Source organism: Muscardinus avellanarius, assembly GCF_963383645.1.
Source record: "Muscardinus avellanarius genome assembly, chromosome: 6".
Taxonomy (NCBI): Eukaryota; Metazoa; Chordata; class Mammalia; order Rodentia; family Gliridae; genus Muscardinus; species Muscardinus avellanarius.
In genome coordinates this window covers 105,327,834-105,341,141 of record NC_137791.1, presented here as the reverse complement: position 1 = coordinate 105,341,141, position 13,308 = coordinate 105,327,834, and the positions used below count along the sequence as shown (strand labels likewise).

Here is a 13,308-nt window from a genome sequence, read left to right as displayed (position 1 = left end):
TTCTAAACAGTCTGGAACAGACTAAGTATTCTATTTAAAATCAAATTGTTAGGCTGGCATGGTGGCACATGCCTATAACCCCAGTACTTGGGAGGCTGAGAAAAGAGAATCACAGATTTAAGAAAAGCCTCAGCAGTGTACTAGCGAGATTCTCAACAACCTAGCAAAATTCTGTTTCAAAACAAAACAGCAAAAGAGCCAGGTGTGGTGGCACACACTTGTAATCCCAGTATGTGGGAGGCTGAGACAGGAGGATCACACAGGTTTGAAGCCAGCTTCAGCTACTTAGTGAGGCTCTCAGCAACTGAGTGAGACCCTGTTTCCAAATAAAATATAAAATAGGTCTGGAGTATAGCCCGGAGGTAGAAAGCCCCTAGGTTCCACCCCAGTAACACACACACACACACACACACACACACACACACACACACACACACACACAAAATCAAATTCTTTTGAAAGATTGAATTGTAAGACACAACAAATTAGCATGTGGGAAATCATTAAAAGTTCTTAGTTCCAGGCATGGTGGCACACACCTGTAATCTCAGTACTTGGGAGACTGAGACAGGAGGATCACAAGTTTGTAGTCAGTCTCAACAACTTAGTGAGGTCCTCCACAATTTAGTGAGACTCTGTTTCAAAATAAAAAAAAATAAAATAGGGCTGGGGTGTAGCTTAGAGATAGAATGCCCCTGGATTCAATCCCTGGTACCATACACACAAAGATCCTAATAATTTTTAGCACATATATAAATTAAACTTAATCTGAAACAGCTAGTATTTGTTTCCTTAGCTTTATATTTAGCTCTTTAAAAAAATCTATCATGAGCCGGACGTGGTGGCGCACACTTGTAATCTCTGTGCTTGGGAGGCGGAGACAAGAGGATCGCTTAGTTTCAAAGCCAGCCTTGCTGGCTTAAGAGACCCTGTTTCCAAATAAAATATAAAATAGGTCTGAGAGTGTAGCCTGGTGGTAGAAGGGTTCCATCCCCAGTACCACCACACACACAAAAAATCTATCATGAAATCATGAATCAAATTAGAAAACCCCAACAGTGGATAAGAATTCACTATTTTGCCAAATTGGAAAAAAAAAATTTTTTTTATGGTACTAGGGATTGAACCCAGAGGCATTCTACCTCCAAGGCACACCCCCAGCCCTATTTTTTATTTTTTATTTTAAAACAGGGCCTCACTAAGTAGCTGAGGCTGGTCACAAACCTACTGTCTCAACCTCCTAAATACTGGGACTACAAGGGTGCACCACCACAGTTGGCTTTTTTAAAAAATATAATCTAGCCGGGCGTGGTGGCGCATGCTCGTAATCCCTGCTCTTGGGAGACGGAGACAGGAGGATTGCACAGGTTCGAAGCCAGCCGCGTTGGCTTAAGAGACCCTGTTTTCAAATAAGTATAAAAATAGGTCTGGGAGTGTAGCCCGGAGGTAGAAGGGCTTCCAGGAACCCCAGTACCACCAAAAAACAAAATATCTATAAAGAACAAACTAATTCGATTTAAATGTTTTCTTTTTATCCTAAATATCAACAGAAGCCTACCATGAGGATAATAAAAAGATCCCCTCTAAAAGATTAATTGGAACCAATTACACTAAGGCATGTAAAACACTCAGCAGCAGACACATAGTAAAGGATCAATAAACGATGCATGCTTGCTTGTTATGGCCTGCCTGTGTCCCCAGGGTTCATGTGTTGCCACTCAATCTCTGCGGGGGCAGTGTGAGTTGTGGGACCTAGTGGGAGGTGCTCTGTTCCCGAGGGTTCTGTCCTCCTGAGCAGCTGAATTCCAGTATTAGCAGGGCGTGCAGGAGTGGCTTTCTTCTCTGCACTCTTGCCCTTCTGCCTTCCACCAAGAAGGCCCTCTCCAGGTGCCAGCACCTTGACCTTAGGCTACTCAGTCTCCAGAACTGGGAGATAATCAATGTGTGTGCTTTTTCATGTACTCAGTCTCAGATGTTCTGTTACTGCACTCAAAACAGACTAAGACACTTTCAGTTATAGATTTGGTCACCATGTTGTTGGACTTTAAGAGAAAGTATAACAATCCTGTAGGAAGATTTTTTTTTTTTTACCTAATGAATAGTCTGAAACAGTTGTCAGTATGATGTCTTATTTTATATTTCTATGGGAAATTCAAGCCATTTTATTTAAATTATTGGAGGCTGAGTTCAGGTACTAGAGTAATAATAGCTTTATTGAACATTTAAGGTGTCTCAATCATTCATTGTTCTAAGAAACTTTTTACATAACAAGCTATGAGCTGGTTGCTGTTACCAACCAGTAACATGTAGGAAAACTGAGGCCCCCGCCTATAGACACAGATCTAGAAAGTGGAGTATCCAGAATCAGCACTCAGGCGTTCTGACTCCAGAGTAGCCATTTATAAGCTACCACTCTTCCCACCTAAGATAGTGGGGCTTGCTGAGATGTTCTGCAGGTTAAAGGAGGACATAGTCATAGCTCACGTCACCCATAGCCACGAGAAATCATGGGGTGGAGAGCAGCAAAAGCAATCAGGTGCGTATGGATAAGTACGGATCTCTCTCACATTTACTGTTTGAGGTTGGGGGAGCCCATCCCTGATCATACCAGTACTGGACAACATGCTTCTGAGGATGGGCATCCAGATGTGTGCAAGAAGCTCGATGGAGGAGTATGCCTTGGGACAGGCTCTGACTTTCAGTCTTCTTGTGCTTCTTGGTTCCTGTTTGAATAGAACTTAGGAGACTTTCTGGGCATTTTAACTTAGTCTCAGAGGGGCTCATGGGACTTGAGGTTAGACTGAGTCAGCCAGGAATGCCACAGAGCTCTAACCAAGTAAGGAAGACCACACTATGGGCTCACCAGCGGTGGGCTTTAGCTGATGATGCTAATGTGGCAGATGGGAATAGGATGAGCAGAGGATACCTCTTAGTGGGCCAGGAGAACCAACAGATAGTTGTGTAAGGACTCCTGATTCCCCAGATATTCCCTTTAATGCACACTCTTCCACCTTTCAGTGGTGATACAGATCTGATTACGTTGTTGTCAGCACAAGAGTTTTTCCCCTACTAAACCCACAGACGTTTATATAATACAAATCTTATTCCAAAATTAGTCATGTTATGCTCAATTCATTATTATGCAACATACTGTAGCCACCATTGAACAACTGTCAGTGGCCTATGGTCGGCCCTTGGTAGTGGCAAGTGACAGAGGTACTGATGATTAAGAATCTATTGGTGCATTATAATCATATACCATTATGAGGTACAGGATGGTAGAGGCATGCATGTACACGCCACACTTTTAGCCAGTTTCCACCCCATCCCCCTCTCTAGTTTGGCTTAGTGTCTGACTTTGATGTTTGTTGTAGATTGTGAACATTAGGGAGCTTTCCCTCTCCCCCTCCCACCTCCCTCAGGTCGCCTTCTTTGCTCATCTGAGATTTCTCCTTCTTTGTCTAGAGTCCCTCCTAGGTCCCATGTGTACCTTTTCACTTTTTGTGACTAGCTAATCTCATTTAGCATAATGTTCTCCGTTTCTATCCATTTTCTTGCAAACAATATAATTTTGTTCTTCTTTATGGCTGAGTAAAATTCCATTGTGTACATATCCCACAGTTTTGTAATTCATTCATCTGTTGATGAACATCTTGGCAGGTTCCATAGTTTGGCAATTGTGATTTGTGCAGCCCTAAACATAGATACACATGCATTAGTTTGGTAGTTTGGTTTTCATTCTTTTGGGTAGATACCCAGAAGTGGTATTGCTGGATCATATGGTAGGTTTGTTCCCATTCTTCTGAGAATCCTCCATACTGTTTTCCAAAGTGGTTTCACTAATTTGCAATCCCACCAGCAATGTATTAGAGTCCCTACTTCTCTATACCCTTATCAGCATTTGTTGTTGTATTTTTAATGATTTGCCATTCTAATTGGGGTTAGGTGAAATTTGTAATTGCTAATGCTGTTGAACATTTTTTGTACATTTAATGGTCATTTGAATTTCTTCTTTTGTGAAGTATCTATTTAGTTCACTTGCCCATTTTTTGATTGGGTTATTTGTTTCCTTAGCACTGAGTTTCTTGAGTTATTTGTCTTTTCTAGATATTAGTCCTCTATCAGAGAAGTAGTTGGCAAAAATGTTCTCCCATTCTGTTGGCTCTCTGCTGAGGGTCTTGATAGTTTCCTTTGCTGTATAGAAGCTCTTCAGTTCAATGCAGTCCCACATATTGATCCTCCTTTCTGTGTCTCATGTCTTTGGGGTCTTCTTGAAAGTTTTTACTTGTGCCTCTGTGTTGCAGTGTTGGACCTGCACTCTTCAAGGAGCTGCAAGGTCTCTGAAGAGGTACTCATTATAACAGGCCAACAGGTGCAGACCTGGGCTAAGGACAGTGACATACACCAGCAGTTGCATGTTCCCTACTGGCTCCAAGCAGCAGGAATAATTGAAAGCTTTAACTGAGCTCTGAAAGAGAAATTGAAGGCCTTGGCCCCCCACTGGGAGAGATGGCAGCACTATGCGACTTACTTATTTTTGCACTGTTGTTCCCAGGAAAGTGGAATCACTAAAAGTTCAAAGTATACCTTCCTATATGTATACTAAGAGGCAAAAGAATGATAGAGGAAGTAATTATGAAGAAATTGAGACTGGGCGTGGTGGTGCATGCCTATAATCCCAGCATTCAGGAGGTGGAGACCAGAGGATTTTGATTCGTGGACAGCATCAGCTACTTAGCAAAGCCATTTGCAACTCAAATGTTTCAAAAAATATAGAGACTAAAAAATAGGACTAGAGGGTTCCATCCCCAGTATTGCAAAAAATTTAAAAAGGAAATTGAATGAAACTGATTTCTTCCATATGAAAATTGTGTTTGGCCTGTTTTCATCCCTCCCACGTATCCTGTGTTTTATCACACTTATATCCTATAAATCAAAAAGGTACCAACTTGTACCTTTCCCTTTATTCACGGCTTTAGAGATATAATTCAACATGATTCCTATTAATTTTTTTTTTTTGCGGTGCTGAGGATTGAACCCAGGGGCATTCTACCTCCATGCCGCACCCCCAGCCCTATTTTTTATTCTTTATTTTGAAACAGGGTCTCACTAAATTATGGAGGGCCTCACTAAGTAGCTGAGGCTGGCCATGAACCTGTGATCTTCCTGTCTCATTACTTGGATTACAAGTGTGTGCCATCTTGCCTGGCTTCCTAATACTTTTTAAATATGCAAAATCTTTAATAATTCATTCCTTATGGAAAGTGCAACTTTTATATCTTCATTATTTATTTATTTATTTATTTATTTATTTATTTTTGGGTGGTACTAGGAATTGAACTCAGGGGCATTCTACCTTGAAACTATACCCCCAAACCTTTTAAAAACAGGATCTTGCTAGGTCACTCAGAGTCTCACTAAATTGCTGAGGCTGTTTCAAACCGCAATTCTCCTGTCTGAGCCTCAAAAGTATGGGCATGTGCCACCATGATTGGCTGCAACTAGTTTTTTAATACCTTATTATCATCTTTGGTTCTCCTTTCCTCCCCTCCACTGTGCCCTCCTGTATCTAATGCATCAAGTTCTGTAACTCCAATTCAAGAACATATGCTGAATCTGTCCACATCTTACCATCTCCACTACTGCCATCCGAATCCACACCACCATCATCTATCACTTGGACTGCAGCGATGGCCTCCTTGTTGGCTTCCGTGTCTGTAACTCTCACTTTCCCACTGCCCGTCCCACGTGGCAGCTGGAGCCATAGTTTAAAATGAGCATGAGAGTGTGTCCTGGATCAGGCTTGTCCTCCTATGTAAACAGCCAGAAAAGTGGATAAAGTGCATGAGGTAAAGTTTGAGGTATGAGACAAGGAACAGCACAGTAACTTGATCCCTGGAGGACAAACACAAATGAGCTGAGCCCAAGCACAGTCTTGGCTTCGTGCCTAGAGGGACTTCCCAAACTGCAATACAGGAAGTGGAAATGGCAATCTCACTGAGTTAAGAAACAGATCCGAGTTTTGGAAATGATCATTATTTTCTCCTTCTTGATTCTGCTAAATGGTAAGATAATTTACACTGAATGATTTATGGTTAAACAACCATGCAAATAAACCATATTTATTGGCTCAGATATATTCTTTTTCTTTTTCCCCATGTCTCTCCTTACCCACAATGCTGTGATTCCTTATTTGCCAAAGGCTGCTCAAACATTTGAGCCTGGGTCTTTATCCCTCACATTCTCTCCAGGCCTTTTTTGGGAACTCTTCTCCTATTTCACGTACCTAGTGAAGACTCTGAACAGTTGTCTGTATAGTGTCTTATTCTAGGTTCTCCAAGCAAAAAATTATCTTTTGCCATTAAGAAAATACTTAGTTAATACTTACACACAAAAGTTGAGTTATTTTGTTCATTGTTAGGTAAGTATTTCTGAAAATTTTAGGGCCCCAAAAAGTAAAACCCATTTCATTAAAACAAAACAAAACAAAACTGGAGGAGTGCTGGGTGTCTAGCTCAGTGGCAGAGCACTTGCCCAGCATACAGGAGGTCTTGACTTTTATCTTAAGCACCACAAAGAAAAAATAAAATAAAAGAGGGAAACAATGTATTTGTTAAGATTCTTTTTATGCAACTGAAAAATTAGACCAAAGGGAGAATTTATTATAAAATGCATCCTGGCAGAACTGACCCTGAGACTGCAGGAAGGACAGTGATGTGACTTTCCTGATGACTAGAACTCAGGGCTCAGAGAGTGTCAGGACTCGGCCGCACCTGTGTCTGCTTTGGCTCCATCTTTCATCAGCTGGCTGCCAACAACTCAGGAGCTTTACATATAGCATGGACCATTAGAGAAACTGGCTTATCTCCCTATTGCTACATCCAAAGAGTCCCTGAATCCTGGCTTGGGCCAATTGTGTACCCTCGACCAATTCACCATGGCCAAAGACACTGGCAGATAAACATCTTTCAGGAAAGGGAAGTTGTTCCTTTTTACTTGATTGCCGGGCTTCAACTTTTTGGTGGCCCAGTCTCAAAACCTAGGGGCTGTATCAGATCTCCTTCCCACACACTTAGCATGCTCCAGGCTTTCATTTTTGCTTTCCTTCCGGCTCTGCAAATCTCTCAACTTCTCAGCACATAGTCCACGCCTGGCAGATAGCTGCTGTGTTGAGGCCCTGGGCCTAGAGCACTGAGCAGCTTCTCACATCTCTCCATCACCCCGGCCACTCCCCTGCTCCCTGGCTTTGCTGAAGTGTAACTCCAGGCCCTCCCTCTGCCACCACAGCATCCTGCCTTTCCTTGTCATTACTACTCAGGACATTTTTAAAACACCTTTTCTCTTCCTAATAGTCATAAAGATTTTTATGTTTGAAATAGTCTTCCTTGCTCACTCCCTTGCTCCTGGAACTAAGACAGGGCCTGGAATATATAGTTAATTATTCAGTGAATGAATTGATATTTCTCTACTCTTAAGTGGCTTTCTATTTCCTGCAGAAAAAAAAGCCCCAGGATCTACACAAGATAGGTAAGCTCTGTGGTTAGAGCTCTGGCGCTCTCACTGTCTCTGCTCAGCAATAGGCTTTGACCCTCCTCCGCCCTTTGTGTGGCTCTTCTCCCTTTGTGGTCTGAAAATGCACGCTCTCTCTGTCTTTTCTCCTCCTTTGGTCTGGAAAAGTCTTGCTCCTCCTTGAATAGTTAACTCAAACCTTTCCTCTTAGAAGCCCCTTCGGGCTGATTCTGATATATTTCTTCCAATACACTGACTTCCTTCTTTACCTATGCATCATATAGCGCGATAACTATTTGTAGTCTGTTTTATCACCAAATTAGAAATTACTTTAGAAATTATCTTTTAATCTCTATAGTTCCATGTCTGATCACAGTACTTAGTTAATAGTAGCCAAGAAGTAAATACTTTAATTATGAGCATTATAGGACTGGTAAAGAGATTTATGGATGAGGATTGGGTATGGTGGTACATGCCTGTAATCCCAGCACTTGGGAGGCTGAGAGAGGAGAATCACAGATTTGAGGATAGCCTCAGTAGCCTAGTGAGACCTTGTTTAAAAAAAAATAGGACTGGGGTATAGCTCAGAGGTAGAATACCCCTGCGTTCAATCCCCAGTACCACATAAAAAATGAATGAATGAATGAATGAATGTGGTGGAATTGTAGTAGGAAGAGTTGGTTAAGGCTATTAATATCCTAGTATGCCATGATAACGAAATTTGGATTTCACTCCTTAGCTAATGGATTTTATCCAAGATTTAGGCTTAAGAATTATGTAACTAGTTGGACAGGGTAGCACACACCTGTAATCCTAGTACTTGGAAGGTTGAGACAGGAGGATCCTAGGTTCAAAGACAGCTTCAGCAATGTAGAGAGCCTCTGAGCAACTTAGCATGACCATAAATAGCACAGTACTATAGTAGGGGACACTAAAAAAATGATACAGTACATTAGTGCACACCAGAAATAAACTAGTACAAAAGTGATGAGTTACTGTTTTATAATAAACACTGAGATGTTTGATTACAGAGTATTTTTTATAAAACAGTATTTTCAAATACCTACTGTGTTCAATTTATGGTAACAAAGACTACTCACTGAATTACTTGGTTTGTATTTATCACAACATTGTCCAATTATCTCTTTAATCAGCATCCCTGGGACAAACACAGGCAGAGCTTTCTTTCTAAATGTTAAATTGTAATTATGTAATCCTAGCTGAGCACAGTGACGCATACCTGTAATCTCTGTACTTGGGAGGCTGAGACTTGGAGGATTATAGGTTCATGGTCAGCCTTAGCAAATTAGCAAATGAGAAGAGGGAAGGGTCACCCACCACTGAACTTTTAGGAATATAATGAACTTAGAATAAAGTTCAGTGGTGGGTGACCCTTCCCTCTTTTCCCCAGGTGCCCTGTATTCTTTCTCTCGCTCTCACACCGACACAGGTGTTCCCACATAAGCACTTTTATGGGTGCAAAGTTCTCATTCTGTTGTGTAGATATGAAGTTTAAACCATGGAGACTGCAGGCATGAGGAAGGAAAGTCGTGTTCAACAGTAGGTGCTGGAAACAACCGGCAGCCCATTCGCTCCCTTGCCCTGCTTCCACACAGCCTTTGTGTCATCTTAACTGGGCCTGCACCAATTACCAGAGAATGTCTGCTACTTTCTGTACCATACTTCAAGGGAACTCAAATTGTTCTTGAGTCTGTGGCATCTTATTTCTCCATCAATGTTTTTCTTGAAGTTTATTCGACTAGATTCCTACTGTGAAAATGCTTTGAATATTGGCCAGGCATAAGTCCTGTATTCTCATGTATTAAAAATGTATTGTGTCTCTGGGCACAGTGGTGCATGCTTGTAATCCCAGCATTTGGAAGGATGAGAAAGGAGGATCGCAGTTTGAGGACAGCCTCAGCTACTTAGTGAGGTCCTCCTCAACTCAGTGAGACTCTGTTTCAAAAATAAAGAAGAAAAAAATTGGGTTGGGGATATAGCTTGGAGGTAGTATTCCCCTGGGTTCCACCCTCAATGCTGCATTAAAAAAAAAGTATTGTCTTCCTGGTGATATTAAATTGATTATTATTTTTGTTGTTTGTTATTTTGAACTTTGAAGCATGGGATATTTAGAACTGGGCAAGTCTTGCTACAAATTTATGTCTTTTCTTGGTACTGGCATTGAAGCCGGGGGCATTCTACCCCTCATCTATACTCACAGTCTTCTATTTTATTTTTTATTTTTACACAGCATCTCACTAAGTTGCTGAGGCTGGCCTGGAACCTGTAATCCTGAGATTACAGGCATGTGCCACAACACCCGGCTTCATGACATTTCTTTTATTAAGGCTATACTGTTGCCATCTATGATAATGACAGCTATAATGAGCACCTCCTATGTGCTAGGCACTGTGACTGAGTATTTTGCACACATGATCAGTAATAATGACATTAATAGCAAGGTTAGTTGACCAGCTTTGCAGATGAGAAAACTGAGGCCAAGGAAGAGAAGTAACATTCCTGACACTACACAGCTGCAAGTGACAGAACCTGGGTTTAGCTTCAGGGTGTCTGGCTCTAAATCCTACACCGTTTTCACTAAATAATGTTTGTATTTCACTAGAATATAGATATAAATATTTGAGGAACACACAACCATACAGGGGTATTAAAAACAGAAGAAAGGGATTAAGATGATTGTATTCCTATTTTCAAATATGACAAAGGTATATTTTAGGCTTCAATAATTTTTTTTTTCTTTTGTGGTACTGGGGAAGGAGCTCAGGGGCATTCTACCTCCAAGCTACACCCCAGCCCTATTTTTTTTTATTCTTTATTTTGAAACAGGGTCTCATTGAGTTGCAAAGGGCCTAAGTAGCTGAGGCTGTCCACAAACTGCGATCCTCTTTCTCAGCCTCCCAAATTCTGGGATTACAAGCGGGCACCACAATGCCTGGCTAAGCGTCAATGATTTGAAATGAAATTATTAATTGTTAAGGTTATAAATGTAATTTGTTAATATTTCTAGTGAAGAAATTGATAGTCTTGTCTCAAATGCATTAGTCATCAAAAGGGATTTTTTTGTCTCTAGTTTTAAGACAAAATTGGCTGCGGCATTGGCAAGATGTCGAATCAAACATGATGCCCTTTCAATTTACCATATTCTGCCAGAAATAGTTAGGAAACAGGAACTAAGAGCCTCTACTTTGCCGCTTTATGCTTGGATTAATACTTGCAAAATCAGGTAAGAATTTCAATAAAAATTTATATTTCTAGTTTTCATCTTTTAAAATAACATAATATCATCCGGGCGTGGTGGTGCACGCTTGTAATCCCCGCGTTTGGGAGCCTGAAACAGGAGGATTGCATGGGTTCGAAGCCAGCCTCAGCTACTTAGTGAGGCTCTCAGCAACTTAGTGAGACCCTGTTTCCAAATAAGATATAAAATAAAGGTCTGGGAGTATAGCCCGGAGGTAGAAAGCCTCTGGGTTCCACCCCCAGTACCACCAAAAACCAAAAACAAACCATAACATCATTTTAAGGGCGGGGGGCACACATTTAGGGGTATGATTAGAGAATCCTAGTTTATTTCCAAATCTTATCACCAAATTGTCAAAGGTAATTACGTAAATATGTTAACCTTTATGTTTCTATTTATCCTTTAACTTACATCTACAAACACATGAGTTCCTTTAAATGCAATCACATTTTTTTGAATTGCAGGAAAAAGGTGTTGATGTTAAATATATTCTTACTGTATTATATTTAAAATTATAGCCAGTGTTATATATTTACAGCCCTGAAGAAGTTTATAACAACTTGAAGAAAAAAGGTTATAATAAAGTCAAATCTCTGTTGCATATTGATGAAAAAGTCTTTGCTGTGGACCAACACTGTTTTGATGTTTTAATTTTTCCATCTTACCTTAAAAAAGATCTTATAAATTTAGATCTTTTCAAAGATTACAAACTTATTTTTCAGGTAAAGTATTATTTACTTTCACTGTGATTCTCAGCAATCCTACTTATCCCAAGAATCCCGCCACCTAAAAATAAAATCTAATGCTATTTATATTTTTTTATGGATTAATGGAGAGATTTTTAAGGCCTGATTGTCACCATGAATAAAATAAATATCTCTACGGCCAGTACTCCTATTATACCTTGACATCTTTGTATTATTTGAAGTTATAAAGAACATATTCTCCTCTCCAAATTCATAGAGTGGGAGCTTACTGGCAGCTGAAAGGTTGTATATTTTCTTCTAAAAGAGGATTCAGGAGAAGCTACAATGAGACCTTTTCTTCCATTTCTGGGGAAGATAGTACTGCCATCCTGCATGTGAAAAGTCTGTGTATGTGTAATACTTTCTCTACACTTTTTAATATAATATTACAGATTTTATTTGGAAGAGGTGTACAATAGTTATCAATATACGAAGAGGTTGTGAGGTATAATGTGGTTTCATTAGGATGAAGAATACATAATCCAAATAATTAGATTGAAGTCATTTTTACCCTTAGATTCCAATTCTTACCTGAGATTCACCTTAGGCTTCTAAGGTTTTTCCCTTCCCTACACCCATATTTCCGAGCAAAATCAATTATCAAGCACTGAAATTAACGAGAGAAACCCAGTCTGACAAACCTTCTTTTACAATCTTCTCACTCAAACGTCTTAATTTTAATCTCTAGCAGCAGTTTAGGTGACAGTGTAATGGGCAAGAAAAAAATGGTAGTAGCCAACGAATGGATTTTCATGAAGGGATAAGATTGGGAGCTAAGACATTACTAATTTATTAATCTTAGGGATTTTAGCATTTCCTCATTACTACACAAAATTAAATGACAGTCATGATTTAGGCTAACAAAGTTCTTTGTTACAAATATATTTATGTTTTCTTTTTAAGCTTTTTATGTAGATATAAAGATATTTTACACTAGAATGGGTTAGGTATCTCTTCAAGATTCTTATCAAGTACTTTCTTTTATCTAAATCAAAAAGAAGTTATGTTTTAGTCATACCCTTTAAAATTCTAATCATACTATTATCTTGTAGGACAAATCTCGAAGTCTTGCTGTCCATTCTGTAAAGTCTTTAATAAATATAGATGATGACATCTTAATAGTCAATACAGGTTCGTGGTACACAGTGGCCCATATGTCAATCCTAACCAATAATAATACTTCAAAAATATTTGTATGTGGAATACAAACACAAACTAAAGATCCTGACTTGAAGAACCTTTTCACAAAAATGGGATGTAAAAGTATGTACACATATTATTTTTTAGTGATTATTGTTCTGTGAGATTTTAGAAATGTTAAAAATGTTTGAATTTATTTTGTAATATAAAATATTTTTATGTAAACTGTATTCTTAAAATCTCACTAATCTATAGTATATCCAGCTTTTATTGTTTAATGTAGGTTCAGCAGGTGCAGGTTAAAATAATATTTTGGTACTTTTGAATAGTATTTGGTATTGAGCTATAACATAATTTGAATATTTAGTTCAGATAGATGTGGCTCATCATTTAATAAATAATAACATATTCACATGTATTTAATTGACAAAGATAATATAAAAACTAAAACCTAAATTTTTTAGGCTTTCTGCTTTTTAAAAAATATTTTTCCAGTTGGGAAAGGTGGGTGCACACCTGTGACCCTGGTATTGGGGAGGCTGAGACAGCAGTATTGCAAGGTCAAGGCCAGCCTCAACAACTTACTGAGAATCTCAGCAACTTAGCAAGACTATGTTTCAAAATTAAAAAAAAAAAAAAATTAAAAGGGCTAGG

General features: G+C 39.4%; 1 protein-coding gene across 1 annotated transcript in view; it reads left to right on the top strand.

Annotated features, from left to right (window-relative positions):
- The window catches only part of NSUN7 (NOP2/Sun RNA methyltransferase family member 7), a gene marked incomplete at both ends in the record, with an annotated part of 36,471 nt that overhangs the window by 9,060 nt on the left and 14,103 nt on the right, over positions 1–13,308 (top strand). Inside the window, 3 exons of the mRNA XM_080697005.1 lie at positions 10,601–10,753; positions 11,307–11,490; positions 12,567–12,777. Coding sequence (XP_080553131.1) covers positions 10,601–10,753; positions 11,307–11,490; positions 12,567–12,777 — 548 coding nt within the window. The remainder of the gene's footprint in view (positions 1–10,600; positions 10,754–11,306; positions 11,491–12,566; positions 12,778–13,308) is intronic.